This window comes from Carcharodon carcharias, chromosome 2 (assembly GCF_017639515.1).
Source record: "Carcharodon carcharias isolate sCarCar2 chromosome 2, sCarCar2.pri, whole genome shotgun sequence".
Taxonomy (NCBI): Eukaryota; Metazoa; Chordata; class Chondrichthyes; order Lamniformes; family Lamnidae; genus Carcharodon; species Carcharodon carcharias.
Window position 1 is genome coordinate 76,034,028 of NC_054468.1, and position 26,966 is coordinate 76,060,993.

At 43.5% G+C, this 26,966-nt stretch overlaps 1 protein-coding gene across 2 annotated transcripts in view; it reads right to left on the minus strand.

Moving 5' to 3' along the window:
- The window catches only part of LOC121275435 (cytoplasmic protein NCK1-like), a 237,718-nt gene that overhangs the window by 78,305 nt on the left and 132,447 nt on the right, over positions 1-26,966 (minus strand). For both annotated transcript variants that reach the window (XM_041183027.1, XM_041183028.1), the window contains exon 3: positions 15,106-15,349. In XM_041183027.1, coding sequence (XP_041038961.1) covers positions 15,106-15,331 — 226 coding nt within the window. In that variant the 5' untranslated portion in view covers positions 15,332-15,349. The remainder of the gene's footprint in view (positions 1-15,105; positions 15,350-26,966) is intronic.

Sequence of the window (26,966 nt, forward strand, 5' to 3'; positions counted from 1 at the left end):
GGAAGTGAGAGGAGTTGAAGGAGAAATTGTTCAGCGTGAGAACAAGTTCAGCCAGACGGAGGAGAGTAGTGGTGGATGGGGATTGTTCTGGCCTCTGTTCCAGGAAGAAGCTAAGGGCCCTCAGACCATCCTGGTGGGGGATGGAGGTGTAGAGGGATTGGACGTCCATGGTGAAGAGGAAGCGGTAGGGGCCAGGGAACCGGAAATTGTTGATGTGACGTAAGGTGTCAGAGGAATCACGGATGTAGGTGGGAAGGGACTGGACAAGGGGAGAGAGAAGGGAGTCAAGATAACGAGAAATGAGTTCTGTGGGGCAGGAGCAAGCTGAGACGATCGGTCTACCGGGGCAGTTCTGTTTGTGGATTTTGGGTAGGAGATAGAAGCGGGCCGTCCGAGGTTGGGCAACTATCAGGTTGGAAGCTGTGGGAGGGAGATCCCCAGAGGAGATGAGGTCAGTGACATTCCTGGAAACAATGGCTTGATGTTCAGTGGTGGGGTCATGGTCCAGGGAGAGGTAGGAGGAAGTGTCTGCGAGTTGACGCTCAGCCTCCGCGTGATAGAGGTCAGTGCGCCAGACAACAACAGCACCACCCTTGTCAGCGGGTTTGATGACAATGTCAGGGTTGGACCTGAGAGAATGGAGTGCAGTAAGTTCAGAGAGAGACAGGTTAGAATGGGTGAGAGGAGCAGAGAAATTGAGACGACTAATGTCGCGCCGACAGTTCTCAATGAAAAGATCGAGAGAAGGTAAGAATCCAGAGGGAGGGGTCCAGGTGGAGGGAGAATATTGAAGATGGGTAAAAGGATCCGTTGAACTGGGAGAGGACTCCTGCCCAAAGAAGTGAGCCTGGAGACGAAGACGGCGGAAGAAGAGTTCAGTATCATGCCGAGCCCGAAATTCATTGAGGTGAGGGCGTAAGGGTATGAAACTAAGTCCTTTGCTGAGCACTGAACGTTCAGCATCGGAGAGGGGAAGGTCAGGGGGTATAGTGAATACACGGCTGGGGTTGGGATTGGAAGATGGGGTGGGGACGGAGGGACAGGCAGGGGTGGAGGGTCCTGGATGGGTGTTGGTGTCGATGAGTTGTTGGAGCTTGCGTTCCTTAGCACTTGAGAGAAAGAGAAAAAGTTTCTTGTTGAGGCGTCGGATGAGCCGAAGGATAAAATGAAACTGGGGGCACGCGCAGCTTTGAAAAAGGGTACGGCGGTGCTGCTGGAGGGAGAGGTCGAGTGTGTTCATATGGCGGCGCATGGCACTGAGAGTGGATTTCAGAATGTGACGGGAACAGCAGTCCGAGAAACGTTTTATGTCCCGGAGATACCTGTAATCCTGGGTGGGTTCGAAACATGAGGGGTGGAATTTCAGTTGAAATCCATGTGGGGTAAGTCGGAGACGGAGACAGTCACTGAGAAAGGAGATATGGCTGTGAAAGCGGGTTTTAGTAAACACCTTGTCAAACACTAGGAGAGAAATGGAAAGCAATGAAGGTGAACAAGGCAACAGAGAAATCCGGAAATCTTGTCGCAGAGAGGAACAGAACTTCTTCAAGGAGGTAGGCATTTCTTGACCCAAACCTCCCTGTCGCTTGCCATTTTAACACTCCACCCTGCTCTCTTGCCCACATGTCTGTCCTTGGCTTGCTGCATTGTTCCAGTGAAGCCCAACGCAAACTGGAGGAACAACACCTCATCTTCCGACTAGGGACTTTACAGCCTTCCGGACTGAATATTGAATTCAACAACTTTAGGTCGTGAGTCCCCTCCCCCATCCCCACCCCCTTTCTGTTACCCCCTTCTTTTTTTTTTTCCCAATAAATTATAAAGATTTTCCTTTTCCCACCTATTTCCATTATATAAAATATAAAAAAAAACCCACTAGAGCTATACCTTGAGTGCCCTACCATCCATTCTTAATTAGCACATTCGTTTAGATAATATCACCAACTTTAACTTTAACACCTATGTGTTCTATTGTACTATTGTTGTTGACATCTTTTGATGATCTGCTTCTATCACTGAGATAAAAACAAAAAAACTGCGGATGCTGGAAATCCAAAACAAAAACAGAATTACCTGGAAAAACTCAGCAGGTCTGGCAGCATCGGCGGAGAAGAAAAGAGTTGACGTTTCGAGTCCTCATGACCCTTCGACAGAACTTGAGTTCGAGTCCAGGAAAGAGCTGAAATATAAGCTGGTTTAAGGTGTGTGTGTGGGGGGCGGAGAATCTCCCTCCCACAGCTTCCAACCTGATAGTTGCCCAACCTCGGACGGCCCGCTTCTATCTCCTACCCAAAATCCACAAACAGAACTGCCCCGGTAGACCGATCGTCTCAGCTTGCTCCTGCCCCACAGAACTCATTTCTCGTTATCTTGACTCCCTTCTCTCTCCCCTTGTCCAGTCCCTTCCCACCTACATCCGTGATTCCTCTGACACCTTACGTCACATCAACAATTTCCAGTTCCCTGGCCCCTACCGCTTCCTCTTCACCATGGACGTCCAATCCCTCTACACCTCCATCCCCCACCAGGATGGTCTGAGGGCCCTTAGCTTCTTCCTCGAACAGAGGCCCGAACAATCCCCATCCACCACTACTCTCCTCCGTCTGGCTGAACTTGTTCTCACGCTGAACAATTTCTCCTTCAACTCCTCTCACTTCCTCCAAATAAAAGGTGTGGCTATGGGTACCCGCATGGGCCCCAGCTATGCCTGTCTCTTTATGGGGTATGTGGAACATTCCTTGTTGCAGTCCTACTCCGGCCCCCTTCCACAACTCTTTCTCCGGTACATCGATGATTATTTCGGTGCTGCTTCATGCTCTCGTCAGGACTTGGAAAAATTTATTAATTTTGCTTCCAATCTCCACCCCTCCATCATTTTCACGTGGTTCATCTCTGACACTTCCCTTCCCTTCCTTGACCTCTCTGTCTCAATCTCTGGTGATAGACTGTCCACCAATATCCATTACAAACCCACCGACACCCACAGCTATCTCGACTACAGCTCCTCACACCCCACTTCCTGTAAGGACTCCATCCCATTCTCTCAGTTCCTTCGCCTCCGTCGCATCTGTTCCGATGATGCTACATTCAAAAACAGTTCCTCTGACATGTCCTCCTTCTTCCTTAACCGAGGTTTTCCACCCACGGTCGTTGACAGGGCCCTCAACCGTGTCCGGCCCATCTCCCGCGCATCCGCCCTCACTCCTTCTCCTCCCTCCCAGAAACATGATAGGGTCCCCCTTGTCCTCACTTATCACCCCACCAGCCTCCGCATTCAAAGGATCATCCTCCGCCATTTCCGCCAACTCCAGCATGATGCCACTACCAAACACATCTTCCCTTCACCCCCCTTATCGGCATTCCGTAGGGATCGCTCCCTCCGGGACACCCTGGTCCACTCCTCCATCACCCCCTACTCCTCAACCCCCTCCTATGGCACAACCCCTTGCCCACGCAAAAGATGCAACACCTGCCCCTTCACTTCCTCTCTCCTCACCGTCCAAGGACCCAAACACTCCTTTCAAGTGAAGCAGCATTTCACTTGCATTTCCCCCAACTTAGTCTACTGCATTCGTTGCTCCCAATGTGGTCTCCTCTACATTGGAGAGACCAAACGTAAACTGGGCGACCGCTTTGCAGAACACCTGCGGTCTGTCCGCAAGAATGACCCAAACCTCCCTGTCGCTTGCCATTTTAACACTCCACCCTGCTCTCTTGCCCACATGTCTGTCCTTGGCTTGCTGCATTGTTCCAGTGAAGCCCAACGCAAACTGGAGGAACAACACCTCATCTTCCGACTAGGGACTTTACAGCCTTCCGGACTGAATATTGAATTCAACAACTTTAGGTCGTGAGTCCCCTCCCCCATCCCCACCCCCTTTCTGTTTCCCCCTTCTTTTTTTTTTCCAATAAATTATAAAGATTTTCCTTTTCCCACCTATTTCCATTATATAAAATAAAAAAAAAACCCACTAGAGCTATACCTTGAGTGCCCTACCATCCATTCTTAATTAGCACATTCGTTTAGATAATATCACCAACTTTAACTTTAACACCTATGTGTTCTATTGTACTATTGTTGTTGACATCTTTTGATGATCTGCTTCTATCACTGCTTGTTTGTCGCTACAACCACACCAACCCCCTCCACCTCTCTGTCTCTCTATCTCTCCGCCCCCCACACACACACCTTAAACCAGCTTATATTTCAGCTCTTTCCTGGACTCGAACTCAAGTTCTGTCGAAGGGTCATGAGGACTCGAAACGTCAACTCTTTTCTTCTCCGCCGATGCTGCCAGACCTGCTGAGTTTTTCCAGGTAATTCTGTTTTTGTTTTGGATTTCCAGCATCCGCAGTTTTTTTGTTTTTATCTCTGTGTTTAATTGACTGCCACTGCTCTTCAAGAAATGCCTACCTCCTTGAAGAAGTTCTGTTCCTCTCTGCGACAAGATTTCCGGATTTCTCTGTTGCCTTGTTCACCTTCATTGCTTTCCATTTCTCTCCTAGTGTTTGACAAGGTGTTTACTAAAACCCGCTTTCACAGCCATATCTCCTTTCTCAGTGACTGTCTCCGTCTCCGACTTACCCCACATGGATTTCAACTGAAATTCCACCCCTCATGTTTCGAACCCACCCAGGATTACAGGTATCTCCGGGACATAAAACGTTTCTCGGACTGCTGTTCCCGTCACATTCTGAAATCCACTCTCAGTGCCATGCACCGCCATATGAACACACTCGACCTCTCCCTCCAGCAGCACCGCCGTACCCTTTTTCAAAGCTGCGCGTGCCCCCAGTTTCATTTTATCCTTCGGCTCATCCGACGCCTCAACAAGAAACTTTTTCTCTTTCTCTCAAGTGCTAAGGAACGCAAGCTCCAACAACTCATTGACACCAACACCCATCCAGGACCCTCCACCCCTGCCTGTCCCTCCGTCCCCACCCCATCTTCCAATCCCAACCCCAGCCGTGTATTCACTATACCCCCTGACCTTCCCCTCTCCGATGCTGAACGTTCAGTGCTCAGCAAAGGACTTAGTTTCATACCCTTACGCCCTCACCTCAATGAATTTCGGGCTCGGCATGATACTGAACTCTTCTTCCGCCGTCTTCGTCTCCAGGCTCACTTCTTTGGGCAGGAGTCCTCTCCCAGTTCAACGGATCCTTTTACCCATCTTCAATATTCTCCCTCCACCTGGACCCCTCCCTCTGGATTCTTACCTTCTCTCGATCTTTTCATTGAGAACTGTCGGCGCGACATTAGTCGTCTCAATTTCTCTGCTCCTCTCACCCATTCTAACCTGTCTCTCTCTGAACTTACTGCACTCCATTCTCTCAGGTCCAACCCTGACATTGTCATCAAACCCGCTGACAAGGGTGGTGCTGTTGTTGTCTGGCGCACTGACCTCTACCACGCGGAGGCTGAGCGTCAACTCGCAGACACTTCCTCCTACCTCTCCCTGGACCATGACCCCACCACTGAACATCAAGCCATTGTTTCCAGGACTGTCACTGACCTCATCTCCTCTGGGGATCTCCCTCCCACAGCTTCCAACCTGATAGTTGCCCAACCTCGGACGGCCCGCTTCTATCTCCTACCCAAAATCCACAAACAGAACTGCCCCGGTAGACCGATCGTCTCAGCTTGCTCCTGCCCCACAGAACTCATTTCTCGTTATCTTGACTCCCTTCTCTCTCCCCTTGTCCAGTCCCTTCCCACCTACATCCGTGATTCCTCTGACACCTTACGTCACATCAACAATTTCCAGTTCCCTGGCCCCTACCGCTTCCTCTTCACCATGGACGTCCAATCCCTCTACACCTCCATCCCCCACCAGGATGGTCTGAGGGCCCTTAGCTTCTTCCTGGAACAGAGGCCAGAACAATCCCCATCCACCACTACTCTCCTCCGTCTGGCTGAACTTGTTCTCACGCTGAACAATTTCTCCTTCAACTCCTCTCACTTCCTCCAAATAAAAGGTGTGGCTATGGGTACCCGCATGGGCCCCAGCTATGCCTGTCTCTTTATGGGGTATGTGGAACATTCCTTGTTGCAGTCCTACTCCGGCCCCCTTCCACAACTCTTTCTCCGGTACATCGATGATTATTTCGGTGCTGCTTCATGCTCTCGTCAGGACTTGGAAAAATTTATTAATTTTGCTTCCAATCTCCACCCCTCCATCATTTTCACGTGGTCCATCTCTGACACTTCCCTTCCCTTCCTTGACCTCTCTGTCTCAATCTCTGGTGATAGACTGTCCACCAATATCCATTACAAACCCACCGACACCCACAGCTATCTCGACTACAGCTCCTCACACCCCACTTCCTGTAAGGACTCCATCCCATTCTCTCAGTTCCTTCGCCTCCGTCGCATCTGTTCCGATGATGCTACATTCAAAAACAGTTCCTTTGACATGTCCTCCTTCTTCCTTAACCGAGGTTTTCCACCCACGGTCGTTGACAGGGCCCTCAACCGTGTCCGGCCCATCTCCCGCGCATCCGCCCTCACTCCTTCTCCTCCCTCCCAGAAACATGATAGGGTCCCCCTTGTCCTCACTTATCACCCCACCAGCCTCCGCATTCAAAGGATCATCCTCCGCCATTTCTGCCAACTCCAGCATGATGCCACTACCAAACACATCTTCCCTTCACCCCCCTTATCGGCATTCCGTAGGGATCGCTCCCTCCGGGACACCCTGGTCCACTCCTCCATCACCCCCTACTCCTCAACCCCCTCCTATGGCACAACCCCTTGCCCACGCAAAAGATGCAACACCTGCCCCTTCACTTCCTCTCTCCTCACCGTCCAAGGACCCAAACACTCCTTTCAAGTGAAGCAGCATTTCACTTGCATTTCCCCCAACTTAGTCTACTGCATTCGTTGCTCCCAATGTGGTCTCCTCTACATTGGAGAGACCAAACGTAAACTGGGCGACCGCTCTGCAGAACACCTGCGGTCTGTCCGCAAGAATGACCCAAACCTCCCTGTCGCTTGCCATTTTAACACTCCACCCTGCTCTCTTGCCCACATGTCTGTCCTTGGCTTGCTGCATTGTTCCAGTGAAGCCCAACGCAAACTGGAGGAACAACACCTCATCTTCCGACTAGGGACTTTACAGCCTTCCGGACTGAATATTGAATTCAACAACTTTAGGTCGTGAGTCCCCTCCCCCATCCCCACCCCCTTTCTGTTACCCCCTTCTTTTTTTTTTTCCAATAAATTATAAAGATTTTCCTTTTCCCACCTATTTCCATTATATAAAATATAAAAAAAAACCCACTAGAGCTATACCTTGAGTGCCCTACCATCCATTCTTAATTAGCACATTCGTTTAGATAATATCACCAACTTTAACTTTAACACCTATGTGTTCTATTGTACTATTGTTGTTGACATCTTTTGATGATCTGCTTCTATCACTGCTTGTTTGTCGCTACAACCACACCAACCCCCTCCACCTCTCTGTCTCTCTATCTCTCCGCCCCCCACACACACACCTTAAACCAGCTTATATTTCAGCTCTTTCCTGGACTCGAACTCAAGTTCTGTCGAAGGGTCATGAGGACTCGAAACGTCAACTCTTTTCTTCTCCGCCGATGCTGCCAGACCTGCTGAGTTTTTCCAGGTAATTCTGTTTTTGTTTTGGATTTCCAGCATCCGCAGTTTTTTTGTTTTTATAAGTTAAAAGAATAGTTTGTCAACTCATCATTTAGCTCACATAAAGAATGGTCACAAGGATAAATTACTGGAAGCGCCCAAACCTCCCATGGAAACTATACCCTAAAGAGTTAACCCCTTGCCAGAAGAAATGAAGAGGAGAGGAGGAAACTGCCAGGAAAAGTAGGGGATGAAACTGTGAGCATATTAGCAATGTTCTCACTGAAGTGAAACCCGGTAGACAGTCATAATTCGTTTCCATCAGCATTTACAGATCTTTCATATTCATAAGATTTGTATTTTACTGAATGCTGCAGATTTGAAGCTGCCAAATGGAAGTCCCTTTGCATAATACACAAAACCACTACCTGGTTTCACCAATGGGGGTCACATCCCCAAATCAAACAGCCAAGATAGAATACATCCAAATCAGTGGTTGTATTTTTTTTTGCAAAGATAGGAAGAGGCAAGTTTGAAAGGGATACTCTGCAGTTTACATTAAAAGTAGATATGCAACTGTATGAAAAATTATTCAACAGTATTTTGACATTTAAGAGCATAGTAATAAAATATTACTTCAACAGACACTTAAGGCGGAAACTAACAATTTTGTCAGCCAAACAAAATAGAAATTCTAGTATTTTAGGAGCCCTTTTCAGTTAATATGAGCAATTTGACTAACAAGCAGGGAACTTCCTCCTCTGTCTTTCAGTGTTTAAAACTATGGGCAGAATTTGGCCATTGTGAGCAGGGGATGGAGCCCGCTCGCCGATGTGTAAAATGACGCAGGATGACGTCGATGGTTCCCCCTGACATCATCCTGCCCCATTTAAATTTTCAGGGAGGTGGAAGCACAATCAAATCAGCTGTGCACCTGCCGACCTGTCAATGGAGCTGCCCGTCCAACCTTAAGGTTGGTGGGCTGGGCAGGAGCCCTGGCGGGCAATAGAAAAAACATGAAACCTCATTCACCAGCGGGATGAGGTTTCACTTAGGGAATTATAAAGTTTAATAAACTTATAATGTAAATTATGAACATGTCCCATCTCATGTGTCATTGTCACATAAGGGGGACATGCTAGGGAATTCTTTTTTTTAATTTTCATTTTTTTTTTTGAAGTGGAAGCAATCTCCTGAGGCAGCACTTAGACTCAGGGAGATGTGCGCTCTTTCGTGTGCATGTGCAAAAGAGCGCAATCTTGCTTTTGGGGAATTCCCCCCCCACCACGCACACAGGAAGCGCCATAGTGTTTTCCACCAGACGTCACGCTGGGTGGGTCTTAATTGGTCCGTCCACGTAAAATGGCCCACTTCTCCTGTGGGGATCGGCTCCCTGCCCACCAGAGGTTGGGTCGGGCCCACCCGCCTAGCAGGCAGAAAATTCTGCCCTATGGTTAAACTTGTAGCTGTTCTCCTTTAACATTGCTCAAAACGTTAGAATTTGGGTTACATCTTTGGACTGGCTAAGCCTAAAAAATTGCTTTGTCTGACTTGGAACAGCTTAAATTCAAAATAACGTAGGTAAAGAGTGACATAAAGGATTCTATTCATTGAATACTCGGTGAATTAATTATAGGAGAAGCTTCATTGAGAGGAATTGTATGCTCCTTCCCAGCGTGCTACTGATCTCAACTGGATCAACAGCAAGGAGGCACATATATTTCACTGCCTTCAACAGCAGTTGTCTAGATGCACAAAAAGTCACAAACTGGATGCCAGAAGTGTGGTCATTACTTTAAAGTGATTCTGCTGCTCTTGTTCTTCTAAGCTGTAGAGATCCCAGGCTTGGAAGGTGCATTGATAGGACAGCATGTGTGAGAGGCCCTCTTTATTAATCCATTAACATGTGCAACTGAGTGAAAGTTAGATAACCAAAACGAGTGGCTGCTTCTATTCAAAGTCCAGAAACCACGCAACATTAGGTAAAAACTGAAGTCTTTTCACAGCTTACCAAAGAGGTAGCTAGCCCTTGTTTGAGGCTTTTAATTTCCAATAATGTGAAGTTTAAACCTCTCTCTGGAACACTCGAGTGCATAATGCAATTGAAATTACTGAACCATCCCAAGGATAAATAAAAATAAACAGTGAAACAAATAAATAACCCAGCTTTTAATGCTTATGTTGAAGGTCACAGAACTGTACATCATCAAGACGACATTCACAGGACAAAAACATCACTAGGGCACAACAGTTGTGCTTTCCATCATGCAGAGTCACATATTCAGGGGGTTTTGTGATTTTCAATTTGCCAATCAGTTGTTCAACATAAATTAAAGTCATGTGTGTGCAGAGGACTTGCATCACTGACATGAATGGAACTCTGTTCCCTCTCTACAGGGCTAACAGAAAAGTATTTAGAAAACAGTGGTCTATTGCATTGCGGGGTGGGGGGGGTGATTTCAACTGGGATTTATTGAACTGACATTCCAACTGGCTGCAGTGAACTGCAGAAGTAAAATTAGCAATACCTGCAAAATTAGACTGCCATGTGGCAAACTGTGATAGTGCACACTACTTCCAATCTTAAAAGGAGTTGTCAACAATGCAGAGATGTTAGGATTGAGATTGCTTTGAACCCCATTTAAATAAATGAAATTGTGTCAAGTTTAAGATGCACATTTTAAAAAGGCTGCACTTTTAAGGAAGCACAAGTGAGTCATACAACAAATCGGAGACTTTAGGTTCCATTTACCAATCAGCCGTGGATCTCAGTGGCAGTTCACAAGCTGTTTTAATTAAGGGTTAGAAGTAAGCTAAACATCTCAAAACCCGTACCTAAAAATCAAACTGGTTCAATTGAAGGTTCAGCTTATATTGAGTCAAGCATTCTATTTGTTTAAGCAAAAAATATTTGACACTGTTTCTTCAAGGTTCAGTGAATCAAGATGGCAAATTCTTTTCAGTTTAACTTTACAATTAGTGGGGAACACACTGGCTGTTGTTCCACTCCAATTAACGTCTAAATCCAAGATGAAGACGTTTGATTAAGAACAATCACCTCTGTGTAGTGTAACATTTATCTCCTTCATCTGTCATAAAAATCATGATATAAACTTCTAATAAGAATGCAGTATAATTTTCATATTTTATTCATGAAACAATATACTTTTCCTGAATATTTTTTGAATTGTTCAGGACGTTTTTATTTATCTGACAGAGAGAGAGAAATTGAAATAAGGATAAACAAATTGCCAAAAATTTAACACGTCACCTTGTGGCTCAATTGTTTGACAATTGTTTATCTCAACCCAACTTCTTTATCTTGGACTGAGAGATTAATTGAAGTAAAGCTTCATGGCTTTTTTTTTTAATATGTCAGATGGTTCCAACTATAATTATTTGTTAACAGACTGTTACCAAACTTGTCCCCAGTAACACCTTTATAGTCTCCCATCCTCATTTTCCTCTTGGTAAGGCCCCTGGTCTTCACTCCCTTACATCCAAGGGCTGCTGATTTGAGCAGATCTTGTGCAGAATTAGTTTGGCCATACATTGCCAGAAACGGCTGGACCGCGCCAACCACAATGGGGCCTCACTGTCCACTGCCTCTGTGTTGTTAGGTGTTATCCAGTCTTAAATGAGCTACTGCTTCCATCGACTAAACACTGAAGAGACAAAAAAGGGCTCATTTTCATTCCCTTGAGTAAACTGCACATGCTGGCCACCAATTCCATCTCTCTCCCTGGTCACTATCTCAGGTTGAATGAGACTTTCCTCAACCCCTGCATGTGAAGCTGTGATTCTGTATACTCCATATCACAACAACAATGTGTACTCACCATAAAATTGCCTTCTTCTGTCCCTGCCTCAGCCCAACCAATGTTGATTCTCTCATCTATGTCTCAGTCACCTCCAGACTCAATTATTCCAGTGCTCTCCAGCTACTTCCCATCCTCTACATACTGTTCACTTCAGCTTAAGCAAACTCTGCTGCCTGTGCCACAGTGCATGCTCACCTATGTTGGCTCTCAGTTCCCAATTTTTAAAATTTCCTCCCAGTGTTCAAACTCCTTCATGGGTCTCACAAAGTTCCTATCTCTTACCTTCTCCAAACCTACAGCTCTGCTAAGAACTTTACATTCCTATCGACTCTGGTCACATCTGTGTCATCCCTTCCATTTGGCTCATTGGCTGTCATGTCTTTCAGCCTTTTAGGTCCCACATGCTGCATCACCATCCCTCACTTCTCTTTTTGAACCCTCCAAGAAACAAACTTTTCTGTTATTTTATTCATTCATAGGATGTGGGGTTTGCTGGCTAGGCCAGCATTTATTGCCCATCCCAAGTTGAGGAGGTGGTAGCGAGCTGCCTTCTTGAACCGCTGCAGTCCATGTGGTGTAGGTACACCTACAGTGCTGTTAGGCAGGGAGTTCCAGGATCTTGACCCAGTGACAGTGAAGGAACAGTGATATATTTCCGAGTCAGGATGGTGTGTGGCTTGGTGGGGAACTTCCAAGTGGTGATGTTCCAATCTATCTGCTGCCCTTGTCCTTCTAGATGATTGTGGTTGTGGGCTTGGAAGGTGTTGTCTTGGTGAATTCCTGCAGTGCATCTTGTAGATGGTACACACTGCTGCCACTGCGCATCGGTGGTGGAGGGAGTGAATATTCGTGGATGCGGTGTCAATCAAATGGACTGCTTTGTCCTGGATGGTGTCAAGCTTCTTGAGTACTGTTGGAGCTGCACTCATCCAGGTAAGTGGAGAACATTCCATCACACTTCTGGCTTGTGTCTTGTAGATGGTGGACAGGCTTTGGTGAGTCAAGAGGTGAGTTACTCATCACAGATTCCCTAGCCTCTGACCTGCTCTTGTAGCCACAGTATTTATATGGTTAGTCCAGTTCAGTTTCTGGTCAATGGTAACAACCCCCCCAACCCCTGGATGTTGATAGTGGGGGATTCCGTGATGATAATGCCTTTGAATGTCAAGGGATGATGGTTAGATTCTCTCTTGTTGGAGATGGTCAGTGCCTTGCACTTGTGTGGTAAGAATGATACTTGCCACTTGTCAGTCCAAGCCTGGATATTGTCCAGGTCTTGCTGCATTTGGACGTGAACTGCTTCAGTACCTGAGTTGCCTTGAATGGTGCTGAACATTGTGCATTCATCAGCAAACATCCCCACTTCTGAATTGTGATGGAAGGAAAGTCATTGATGAAGCAGCTGAAGATGGTACCTTGAGGAACTCCTGCAGTGATGTCCTGGAACTGAGGTGACTGACTTCCAACAACCATTGGTGAACCAGATAGGTTTTTACAACAATGGTTTCTTGGTCAGCATCAGACTTTTTAATTCCAGATTTTTATTGAATTCAAATTCCACGATCTGCTGGGATTCGAACCCCGGTCCCCGGAGGCCCTGGGTCTCTGGATTACTCCACAGTGGACAATACCCCAATGCCATCGCCTCTGGTCACTCTTTCCAATACCTTCTTATTTCTGATTATGACTCTTTGAAGTGTCTGGGGAAGCTTTTCTACGTTAACAGTATAATAAAAATGAAAGTAACAGTTGACATAAAGTGAGGGAAAATCCCACAGCCTACAAAATCATGAATTGCACCGAAGCTAAGTATAGCCAATAAGGAAGGCAGCAAAATTATATAGAGCAGTCCAACAAATTGGCTTTTACTAAGAATACATCAATAGGAAGGGAATGATAAGCAATGCACCATGTTGCTGGATTAGTATTCCAGAGGCCTAGACTAATAATCCAGAGAAAATAAGTACAAATCTCACTCTGGCCGCTTGAGAATTTGAATTCAGTTTTAAAAAATTTGGAAATCAAACCATGATGCCCATGTCACAACATTGAATAAGATTGCCTACTGTTGGTTTGAACATCCTAAACTATCAAAATCCTACATAATTTTAAATCAACTTTTAGCATTTTGTGTTCAAAATGGGTAGAAAAGTGGGATTAATAAGAATGGATCATGAACACATCTGGAAGCAATTCCTCAAATGACTGGACCCGTAGGCAAGCAAAAGTCAAAACACACACTAGTCCACAGTCAGTGTTCTCTGGAGGTGCAGGGTAATGCTGGTGGAGTCATTTTTGATTTACATTATTTTGCTTCTGCCATTTTTCACAGCAAGAACACGCTAAACTGTTACCAGCATAAGTCAATCATTTTTGCATGGATGAAGAACAGAGTTGAATCTGCGCAGTTATCCACTATTGAAACCACTTCACCACAGAATCCTAAAACTTGCCATACCATTTTCCTATGCTATTTGTCAGCAAAGATCGCCATGGACGTGCATCAAGATACAAATATAGGCAGAATTATAGTTAAAGGATTAATTTCACATAGATTATAGATGATTCAGAGTGTATTACAATCTAGAAGTTTAGTGAAAAATTTTTAGGTTTACAGTAGCTAATACATATTGAAATCATATTACCATTTTTCCAAAATTGATTATTTTTTGTTATACAATTTAATTTTTTTACATTTGGAAGAAGTATCCATGATTAGCTGTGCTTGAGCAGAAATTACCCATTTGCCTTGCATTGGAAATAAAGGCTATAAGGTATTCTGTCAAGTTAGCCTATTAATAGGCAAAATGTACTCTAAGTTCAATCTGCATTGAGAGTATTATGAAAAGAAGTGGCTACAGGAAAGTAAAAGAGATTGTGCAGCTCTCCGTCTTCAAATAGTTAAGTGCTTATCTTAAAACTCTTTTTTAAATAATGCACATTATCAATTCTGGTATATATAAGCAAAAGAATTGATTGCTTTGCAACAAGTCTACATAACTCTTTCTGAAAGTACTTATTTAAGGTTATGTTTTAGAATGAGAGAATTTCTAGTCCATCTGCATTCTATCTTACTTATTTTCACGTGTTGAGTTTATGAAAACAACTTAAAAAAGGAACAGATGTTTGCAAGAGCATTACACTCAGCGGCACAGTATTTTTATTGTATATAGTTCCTCCATTATCACTCACCCAACTGCTCAATTTCGGTCATTTAAACACCCACTGGGATCTCTAGCTTTCAATGCTGCAATAATTCCCTCTTGATTACAGCTGCTGACATTCATAATTTGGTGTCACACTCCATGACAGGAAGAGTTTTCAATGAAGACATAATTTGTATTTTGAATTTACCTCAAAGAGTTTTAAAAAATCAATTAGTGGCCATAAAAAAGGCTGCTAAAGCCACTGTGCTATGAACAAGGCACTCTGGCTCAGAATTACACAACGCTACAAAAATAAATTTTAAACAGCAAACAGGCTGTTTTCTTTACAAATGCTCCAGTTTTACTTACAAACTTCATGTTTACCTATTTTAACCCTTTTACCCAAAAGCAGAAACAGGGTACATTTGCTGGATATACATTTTCAAGGTTTCCTTCCTGTTAAGGATACGTTCAATATACTCATTTGATGAACTGACTGTCACAATACTCCAGCATATGACACCAATGACAGACTTACCCAAGGTATCCTTTAGATTTTTCACAATAGAAGCTTTCCTAGCGCTGTTCTTTCTTTCCACATAATTTGAAGGTACAAAGCCAGTTCTGTTTGTGGAGTTTCGAACACGCCACCATGACTTGGAGTCATCTAATAGCCATAATCGTTCATTCTTCTTTATGTCCAGCTCTTGCTCCTGCTGGGCCACATAGTCAAACTTGGCAATCACTATCACCTCTTCCGTCATCTTCCCGTTGGTTCAGCACTGCAAGTTCAAAGAGAAAGGGATTAATATTGTAATAGAATCCTGCAAAAGACTGCAGAATACCATGCTCAAAACATTCTAAAGAAGGGAGCTCACTTGTATACATCCTTTAAAAAGCTAAAAGAAAGAACAAGCTCAAAGGTGTGAATGCGCTTAGTAAGGGTTGTATATAGGTTTGAGGAATGCAAGTTCAAACCCAAATGTAATATTTGAACTCAATGCCAAAAGATAGTTTAAAAAAAACTTTAATGATTTCAAATAGAAAGTTGATAAAAGAAAAAAAATGTTGGGATAATAATTCAAGCATTATTTTCCATTTACTTATGTAGTTAATCTAGCATAGCCAACAACCTTTTTTTGACAGGGAAAGTTTTCAATGTTGTCACTGAACCAGCAGGTTGTGAGTTCAAGCCCTACTTCAGAAACTTGAGCACATAATCTAGATGGAAACTTCATACAGTACCAAGAAAGCTCTGCACTGTTGGAGATTCCATCTTTCACAAAGTCATGTAACTGAGATCCTTGGCTGCCCTTTCAGGTGGATGTGAAAGATTCCATGGCACCATTTGAAAAAGAAAGCAAGTGAGCTCTACTGGTGTCTGAGCCAATATCACAAACGGATTATCTGGTAATTAATCTAAAGGTCAGTTACAAATTGGTGTTGTTTTTCCACATTACAAAGACAATTGACATAACTGTGAGACTTTAAGATTTTGAAAAGCAGCTATATAAATGCAAGTTTTTCCTTTTTTCAAGGCACTCTGGCTCAGAATAACACTACAAAAGTAATTTTTAAAACAGGAAACAGCCTGTATTCTTTACAATTGCTCCAGCTTTACTTACAAACAGCATGTCTACCCATTTCAGCCCTTTTACCCAAAAACAGAAACAGTGATTGGCTATGCTCAGGGGACATCTACTGGATATTAAATTTTTATGGTTTCCTACCCGTTAAGGACACGTACAATACACTCATCTGATGAACTGAAAAGTATAAATTTGCCACTGAAGATCGGTGGAGCTATTGTTTACAGACAAATAGACTACCTCAAAACCTGATGGATGAATTTCAATGAAACTTGGTAAACAGATAGGATATGGTCCAAGGAAGAACTGATTTGTTTTTAGCAAAGACCTGGATCTGGATCCTTGAACTTTCTTTTTAAAAAGGATCCATCCATTAACATTGGGCACTAGGATGAATTGACTTTTTCTTTTAGAACTTGGTGGATTGTCTCAGCTTCTGTGGTGCAATTAGACACAACTATCAAAACGTGAGCAGAGTTTTCAGAACAGGATGTTGGATATGGATTGGCCTGAAGTCACTTAAATGAGATGGAAGCTCTTAATAAAAAGATTTATTTTTTCAGCTTTGTAGTTACAGAGTATCAGCCAGGCAGGGAAAGGCCTTAAAGAAAAGCTGGGTAATTATAATAACTTTAGCATGGCAGAGGCATACACTCGACTGAGTGCCCTTTTCACTTGTTTGAGCTCTGTCAAGAGTATTTTTTTTTTAAAAAAGAGCTGCTTTTCAAAATTATAGGGCAGGATTTTACAATCGCATGCAGGGGTTGGCCCGATACGCCAATGCGTAAAATGATGCATGATGACATCGGGCGTGCGTCTGATGTCATCGCGCTGTTTCGTTTGGCTGGCATGCACCGAAGTCGGCTGCGTGCCTGCCGATATGTAAATAGCTTATTATGGCCATTAAGGAAGTAATTAATGTAATTGTTATCACTGCCCGTCCAATCTTAAGGTGGGCAGGCTGACAAAATGGCCAAGCGGCCTTCACATTTTTCAGGAAACCTCATCTATGAGCAGGATGAGATTTCCTAAAGCTTTTATTAACTAAATTTTAAAATTTTCCTAAATATAAAAACATGCCCCATCTCATGTGACACAGACACATGAGGGGACATGTTTAAATAAATTCTTAATCCATTTATTCATTAATTACAATAGCGATTTGATCTCCCTGATGCAGCTCTGTGCCTTGGGGAAATTGGAGTGCTCTTTTGTGCTTATGCGCGACAGAGCTCTGGCCCTGAATCTCTCTCCTCCCCTCGCCCGCACAGGTAGCGTTGAGCACTATGGCTCACATCTAATGCTGGGTGGGCCTTATGCCCACATAAAATGGCGGGGTGGAGCCGATCACAGGCGGCGACTGGCTCTGCAATAGCCCGTTTCTGCGGAGCTCACCCGGTGACTGAAAAAGTCAGGCCATGGAGACTTTGCCAAGAATGCCAGAATTTCTTTTCAGAATATAAATTGACCTACATGGAAAACCCATGAAACTGATAAGTAAATAACCATATAGCCTTGTAGCGGAAGGAAGTTTTTTTATTTATTCCACTGAATGCTCCCCAGTTTATCAGTCAACATCTGGGAAAATGGATTGCTCTTGTTTCCAACAATATGGAGCACCCTGCAGTTGGCAAGTGGACGTAAAGATCCCATGGTACTATTTTGAAGAGAAGGGGCATATATTGATACTATGATCCCTGCCAGAATGGGTAATTCCCTCATCAATCATGCCTGGAGAGCACACTGTTGTAAATGTCAGGGATTGAATTTACAAAAGTCAAAATTTATATGCAACTATCCTCCACTCACTGGTCTGAGTATCAGTTGGGAGGTAGAGTGGAAGTGAGTGTGACATCCCTCAGGGACAGGGCGGCTGGCTGCATGCAATCTCTTACCGGTCAACTCATTAGATATGCATTCACGAAGAGCATGGTGAACCTTGTGGCAGGGGTGGGCAGAATGTCAATGCATCCGCCACTTCCTCCTCAGCTGGACTACAACTAGAAGTAAAGCAGGGCTGCCTGGAGCCAGCATCATGTATGCCTATGGTGATTTGTGAACCAATTGCAGAAATCTATGTAGTCAGCATATTCTTTGAAGCTGTCCCTCTGGTCCTGAACATTTCAGCCAATAGGAAACCCTATAGCTAGCATCAGGCTACACCTCACCTTCCCCCATGGTGAAGTCCGTCGTGGAGCACCACAGATGAGCTTTGCTCTTGTCCATACATCCATGTGCATGGAGGCTGAGGTAATGAAAGCCATGTCTGTGCACCCTCTTCAAATACTACTGGGCTTCCCTCCATTCCCTTCAAGAAACATTCAAGAGACCCTCTCTTGCTATCATGGAAGTACCACTCACCCTCTTATCAGCCATGACCTGGAGATTCTAAAACAGCACATTGTCACTGCGCCGGGGAGCTAACCCCTCCCTCCCTCTCTCCATCCCTGACCCTGCCTTCGTCAACTTGAGTTGCCTTGAGCACAGACTTTACTGCTGCTTTTGCTTGCAGGGATCTCAATGTTATGAGACCCATGAGTCAGGGAGAAAACCAGCTGCCATGTGGGCTTCACCACAGAGAGGAGAGCACACCTGAGCATGGTTCTCATGTAGTTGATTCATGATTATTAGGGTGTCCCTGTAGTCAGCCAATTGTGTTCATCTTTAACTCCACCCACCTGAAAAGGCCCTCCTTCCACTTCGAGGATTCACATCTACAAGCAACTGTGTTGTGAAGAAAAATCTTGAGAAAACGGTGCATGTAACTTTCCAGACATGCTACACCACTTTTACCATCCTATCACCCACCAAATTTCACCCCCATCACCCTTGACCTACCCAATACAACCATTCCACTCATGTTAACCTTGAGCCTATAACCATCACCCTTCACATGCATTCTTTCCCCTGTGAGCCTACACCCACTACTGTCCCAGTGCCAGCCTGACCCCGCTTTTCCACACCACCTGTTTTGTTAGTTACCATGACTCCCCCACCCAACCATGAGACCATCCGCTACCCAACCATGGCCCTGTACCAGCCACTCTAACACATCCCACGACTCCCTCTCATTATGACTGCTCCCTCAACTGCCCAGTAACCTCAGTTCAACCCCATGACCCCACACTAGACAGTCCCGACCCCGCCTATCTCTTTTCCTCACCATCCCTGCCCAGAAACTCCAGCCCAACCCCAAACCCCCACCTATTCACATGACCTCCACTTCCAGCATGCAAGGCCCTTCCCTCTCTCCCTGCCTCCGTCCCTCCCCAGGACTCCCTCCCATCTTTGGCTAGCCTCCCTGCCCCCTACCCCTTAGACAGCCACTAGCCAATCGTTGTCTCATTAAACAACACTCCCCAAAGAGGAATAAAAGTGGCTACTCAGCGCAACTCCAGCAAGTTGACTACCTCAGCTCCTGCACACCACTTATATGCAGTTGTAAAACTTATGGCTCGTATTTCTTGTTTGATGATAACTTAATCGGGAACAGGAAATTAATTCTGGCAAGCTGGCCTTTTAATTAACATGCATGACATGCAGATGCATGCAAATGAGTTTCCCAATGCATCTTCAAACTTACCTGATCTTAACTGCAAAAGTTCATTCTGCTGTCGGGAAGCTGATTTTTGGCTTACCGCTGAATTTAAGTTCCCCCACCCGCCTTGCTCTCCACTCCCAGGAGCAGGACACGATTCTGCTCACTGTATTTTGTTAGAGAAATCACCATGCTTTTACTGGGAGATGCTACTGCTGTTTCAGCCATGCACGAGTTCTGTGCACTGCAGTTCAGAGATTCTTTTTAAATCGGCTCTGTAAACAGAATTTGCTCTAAGCCCTGCTCAGTCCCACACCGCTTCCAACTCACAGGCTGGCAGTGGTGTCAATAGTCATACCACTTTTACAGCCACTACACTTCAAAAGTACTTCAATAGCTCTAAAGCACTTTGGGATGTTCTGAGGTCATGAAAGGTGTTACATAAATATAAGTACTTTGCTTTTATTGATACAAGCAGCTGGAAGCAGTCAGTAGTGCAAAGAAATGTCTCTTCCTTATTGAGTGCCTACTGAAATGTTTTTCAATGTGGATCATCACCAATTTGCACGGAAAGTAAAAGAGAATTATCCTAAACAACATTTCTTTTGCCATTGTTACATCTCGTAACATTGCATTTAAGTAATAAAGAAGAGCACAAAACTCAAATTATTATGCTCAATTAACATCCACCTAAAGAGTATATCACTTTACTAATGCTATCTTTTGAGCACAATACAGGCTTTAAAACACAAAAAGAAACTGAATTCAGGACAAGTAACAATGGAATAATGCAATGAATTTCCATTAATAATGCTAATTTTGATTTGCAAGAAGCTTCAAAATTCTTGACCTCAGCATTGCACGTCATTTAAATACAAACAAATCTTCATTAAGAAATGCATATTCTCTCAGTTCTTTGAAATGATTTGATTAGTGCTAGTGTAGCTTTATTAAAATCCAAACAGAAATTGTTTTGAACAACAGCCAAGATATGGTTTCTACATATTAATTAGGTGCTTTCATCACCTGTACCAGGAAGATTTTGATACAAAAGGAGGGAAGTAATGGGAGGAAGCTTCAAGGAGCGGTACAGAGCCATTGAAAGTTTGTTTTCAAAATACAAAAAAAAATGTTAAAACACAAGACAAAATAGTAGTTTTGATAGTTTAAATTCAGGCAAATTATTTCCATTGGCCAACGAATTATCAACTAGTGCGTGTAAATATATGGTTGCCAAAAGAACAGACGGAGGGATTAGACATTTATCTTTAAGGGCAGGAAAGGCAGGTTAGGTCCTATCACAAACAGTATTGAAAGCAGGATCCATACGGGCTGTTAGAACTGAAGGCAAAATGCTCAAAATACACCCCTTGTGCAATGTAAAATTCTATGGCTGTAGTCAAAAGTGGTAGCAAATTTAAAATCGGTACAAAAAGTAAAATTGCATTATCCAGTTGTACTTTACTGTACTATATACTGGGAATTTGTAGACAAACAGCAGGAGAAAGACAAAATAATGTTCAGACGAAGTTAAGTTTGTCTCAACATTATGGGGTGTGGGGGAAAGGGCTGTATGCACCAACTATACATTTTGTTAAACTCAATACACTCAAGAAAAGGTGGAGCCTAGATTCTGCTCGAACTGAAACCTCACCAAATCAGCAGTGTTGTAACATCAGGTGTGCAGAGGAAGCAGACCATGTATGCCTGTGAATTGAAAAAGTAGTTCCATATCAGGACCTCTCTAATCCTGGACAAAATGGAGATAATTGGGGTAACTTGCCTGTCAATTACTGCTATAAGTACTTGGGATTGATTTTAAAAAGAATTATCTAAATTTCCCCTACTTAATTTCATTCTTATGGACAAATCACTCTTATTTTACTATGACACGTCACTGTAGTTTTAGTCAGGAGTTCCGTATCCAGTAGTTTGTAGACTCTTTTTAAATAGACTGTACACGGTTTGCCATAAAATCCTGTTTAAATGGACTTTGTTTGCTGCAAAATAGTTAGCCATGAGTTCTGCTGCAAACCCCATCCCGTCACTCACTTATTGGTCAACATAGTAGTGTAAATGTATGCTGTGGAAAAAAGGGTAAAACAATAAACCTTTTAATGAAATTACATTTCAAGAGTCTACTTCACTATTAATCATAGCTTTCAACTTAAATAAGTTAACAGAACTAAATTACATTAAAAGTTAAAAAGAAACCGCTGGAAACAAACAAGTGGTCAGTCAGGATCTGAGGAGTTTTGGATGCAATCTCTTCTTTTCCAATTCTATTCTCAGACTGAAACAAATCAGTCTGTTCTTGCTATGCAAGCTGACTGACCTAATGTGGTGCTGTCAGTATTTTCTGCTATTCATACATACTTCTAGGATCTACAGCATTTGGATTTAACAAGAACAATAAAATGAAACAGTCTTATTAAACTGCTGACCAGTGTTACGACTGGTCCCTGGGCAAGATTCCCCCATCTTGTTAACATCCCAGATGAGTTACCCCAAACTGTTATACTCCTGGGGAATGAGGGATGAACTGGCTCCCTTCCTTTATTAACCCCCTTGGTTGGTAGCAGCAAGGTTAATTTAAAAAGGATCCCTTCCCTTGTGGATACCTTTTCCCAGTCCAAATGTATTTATGTTTTAAAAGGAGCCAATTTAACCAGGCTGCCTTGAGTCAAAAATAAAGGAGTTTATTAATTACTAAACATGAGGAAAAATAATAAAAATGGAATACAGGCTAGAAATGAGAAATTAAGTCCAAAAATAAAAGTTTAAAAAAGATATACAAATCAGTCCTAGGCTTGTCCGTGAGAAGTAGACAGCAAAATATTGTGGCTATTAAGTTGGGGCGATTCTGGTAGCGCTGATTTTGGCAGTTGAGCAGTTGGGTTGGAGATTCTTGGTTTTGCAGGTTAGCTGAAAAGAGTTACCCTGTTTCCTTTTCGACAGTAGCTTTGCTGACATGTGACTTGCTTCCAGCAAACAGAGAGAGGACATTTTTATTTGCAAGTGCAGGGATGCCCAACTGGTGTTCTTCAGCTGTGACCTTTACACCACACACACACACACCAGTATAAAATACCAGACTAGCATACAGAACTAGAGTTGCAGTTGGCTTTTTTAACCCCTTTCCTGGTGTATTCCTGGAAGGGAAAAAACAAACATGTCTTTCGCCCAGGTCTGTTTCCTTTTCAACTCAGTTCATGTTCACAGTCTGGGATATAACTCACTAGGTGGTGGTTTCAGCTGAGCTGGCAATCATTTTTCATTATCTCCGCAACCACAGATTAGTTCAGTTTGCATTGTGTCTTTTCCTTTGAAGTGCCTCTGTCTGGAGTAGGCCATGTTACACCTTTTATGTACGACATCCCATTGTCTGAACTAGTTGGTCAAGTAATCCACATAGGAATTTTCTGGTTACCTTACAGCATCAGCCAGCTTTTGCTTGTATGTTTTTTTTAAAAGCACCTATCTTACAATTTCAATACGTCTATAAGTAATTTGGGGATAGGGTCTGAGGTTACAACACCAGCCAGCTTCCCTTTCTGACTCCTATGCTCAAGGACATTGTAAATGCTTCCCTCTTCTAAGATACTACCCCTCTCCCTTTTAAAGTGTCATTATCATGCTCCTCCTCAAAATGCCCACCCTCAATCTCTCTGTCCATGCAAACTACTGCTCCATCTCCAACCTCTTTCCTTGCCAAATTCCTTGAAAGTGTTGTTGCCTCTGAAATCCATGTTCATCTTTCCCATAACTTCAGTTTAAATTTCTCCAAATATAGTTTCCACCTCACGACAGCACTCAAGCAATTCTAATCAAACCAATATTATATCCATCATTGTGATGCATTATCATTCCTTATCCTTCTCAATGTCATTCAGATTTTACATGATTACCCAGACACCAGGAAAGGGGTTTAAAAATAAGTCCTTTGGGATGATTTTCTCTCCAAAAGGGGCTATGTAAATGAAAATTTTTCTTGTTGCTATCAAAATATTTGCTCCATTCATTGCGAAGTAATTGCTTTCATGTTTACCTGGTCAATGCTTTACAAATTAATTTATTTTTAAAGGATATAAAATTTAGCACTTTTCCTCATAATCATGATTGTTTGGCAAATATAGCTTTTTTTGGAATTGAAGCCCCCCTCACAATCTGACTAAGATTCTAAACATATGAAAACTGAATTAAAAAAATACAGCCTCCTTTCCCCCTCTCCCTGTTACACCTCAAAATGGCTATGGTCACACTTTTGGCAATTCAAGGACTGCCCACTCGCTGGAGAATGAGAAGGGGCTTTGCTGCTTTTCCCTACCTTTATGAAGTGGATAGAGGGAGGGTAGTGGAGGAGGGGATAAAACCTAAACCTGCATATTTTCTGATGAAAGGTTTGGCCCAGGGATATTGATACCAGAATGTGCATTATATTTAGTGGAGTGATTAGTTAAAAATAAACCTGAAAAAAAAAACAATCAGCAAGCCTTAGAAGGTGACAGATTTCTGGACACATTCACAAGCTGCAAGAACATGCATGCTCAAGACAAAGGTAAAGATCAACAATGGTGTAAATAGGTAATGCAGCACTGGTCTCTGCAGTAAAATGCATACAATGTTTCGATACATTTGAATAAACTAGATTGTTACAATGGGTACAATTTTTAAAGATTTTTTTAAAAAGCTAAGCTGTGCAATAACAGCATGGAATCAATTTTAACTGTCATGCGATTGTATCAGGTATCAGACTGCAGTCACCACCGTTCTTCCTTATTCAAATTATGACAGAAAAAACACCTAAAATCTTTGAATTGTAAATTGGCAGCTAAACACACACGCACCCTTAGACATATTAATAGTTTAACAATAAAAACCTCTTCACCAGGTCCATTCAAGTGTTCCACAAATCTGCACAAGTAATAGCACGACCAATCACAAATGTAGCTTCCTTCTCAACCAAGTGCATCTAGACAAGTCCTTTTAAGTTGAGGTTTAAAATTTGTTTATTTTTTAAAAAAATTAACCAATGGTACCAAACTTGGAGGTGCGGCAAACAGTGAGGATGCTACCAATCCACTGCAACAAAATATAGACACTGGCAGTTTACACAGACAAGAGGTAAATAGAATTTACTACAGAGAGGGGGGAATGCATTTTGACAGAAGGGATAGGGAGAAGCAATGTATGCTTAATGGCGTAGTTATGAAGAATGTGAAGGGACAGAAAGACATGGGGGTTCATGTGCATAGATCTTTCAAAGGTGGTGGGCATATTGAGAGAGTAGTTAGCAAAGTGTATGGGATCTAGGGATCTTTAGCTTCATAAATAGAGGTAATGATTACAAAAGCAGGGAAGCTGTGCTGAACCTGTATAAAGATCTGGTTAGGCCACAACTAGAATATTGCATCCAATTCTGGTCACCACACTTTCGGAAGGATGAGAGGGTCCTGAGAAAGTGCATAACAGACTTAACAGAATGATTCCATGAATAGGAGAAATATTAGTTACAAGGTCAAGTTGGAGAAGTTGAGGCTGTTCTCCTTGCAGCAAATGAGTTTGAGGGTAGACATGATAGAGGGGTACAAGGTTTAGGTAGATAGACAATGAAAAGCTGTTCCCAAAAGCTGTACAAGGACTGGGGCACAGATTTAAGATTTTGGGAAAGGGGTAAAAGGGGATGAAAAGACTTCTTTTAAAAATGCAGTAGGTGGTAATGAACTGGAACCCACTGCCAAAGAGGTTGATGGAAGCGGAGATAATCAATGATTTTGAAAGAAAATTGGATAGGCGCTTAAGGGAATTAAATGCGCTCTGGAACAGGGATAGAGTGGGAGAGCCACATGGACTGGATGAGCCAAATGGCTTTCTTCTATGTTATACTGATGCTATGACTTATAGGGGAGCCCAATGTAATATGACAAGCCACAAACCTCCAATACAGAATAAGCACATGCCCGCCAACTGCTATTTAAGATTGAGGGGCCTATTTTACACAGCAAGATTGAAATTCTAGTCCCACTGCTTTCAAGCAAATGTATAAAAATGCACAATGGAAACAGGGCAAAGATCACAGAACCAGGAGCTTAAGCAAATTACAGATTCTGTAGGATCAACAGAACTCAATAAATTATGAAATACTAGCTTTTTATTCATTCATGGGATGTGGCATCACTGGCTAGGTCAGCATTTGTTGCCCATCCCTAATTGCCCCTGAGAAGGTGGTGGTGAGCTGCCTTCTTGAACCACTGCAGTCCATGTCGTGTAAGTACACCCACAGTGCTTTTAGGGTGGGAGTTCCAGGGTTTTGACCCAGCGATAGTGAAGGAACGGTGATATATTTCCAAATCAGGATGGTGAGTGGCTTGGAGGGAAACTTCCAGCTGGTGGCATTCCATGTATCTGCTGCCCTTGTCCTTTTGGATGGTAGCGGTCGTGGGTTTGCAAGGTACGGTCTAAGGAGCCTTGGTGAGTTCCTGCAATGCACATTGTAGATGGTGCACACTGCTGCCACTGTGCATTGATGATGGGGGGGGGGGGATGTTTGTGGATGTGGTGCCAATCACGCGGGCTGCTTTGTCCTGGATGGTGTCAAGCTTGAGTGTTGTTGGAGCTGTACTCATCCAGACAAGTGGAGAGTATTCCATCACACTGCTGACTTGTGCCTTGTAGACGGTGGACAAGCTTTGGGGAGTCTGGAGGTGAGTTATTCACCACAGGACTCCTAGCTGCTAACCTGCTCTTGTAAATGGCTAGTCCAGGTCAGTTTCTGGTCAATGATAACCCCCAGGATGTTGATGGTGAGGGATGCAGCAATGGTAATGCTATTGAACGTCAAGGGGCAAAGGTTAGATTCTCTCTTCTTGGAGATGGTCATTGCCTGACACTTGTGCAGCACGAATGCTATTTGCCACTTGTCAGCCCAAGCTTGGATGTTGTCCAGGTCTTGCTGCATTTGGACATGGACTGCTTCAGTATCTGAGGATTCGCTAGTGGTGAACATTGTGCAATCAATGAACATCCCCGTTTCTGAGCATATGATGGAAGGAAAGTCACTGATGAAGCAGCTGAAAATGATTCAGCCTAGGACACTACCCTGAGGAACTCCAGCAGTGATGTCCTGGGACCAAGATCATTGACCTCCAACCACCATTCTCCTTAGTGCTAGGCTTGACTCCTTGATGTCAAGGGCAGTCACTCTCACCTCACTTCAGGAGTTCAGCTCTTTTGTCCACGCTTGAAGCAAAGTTGCAATGAGATCGGGGCCAA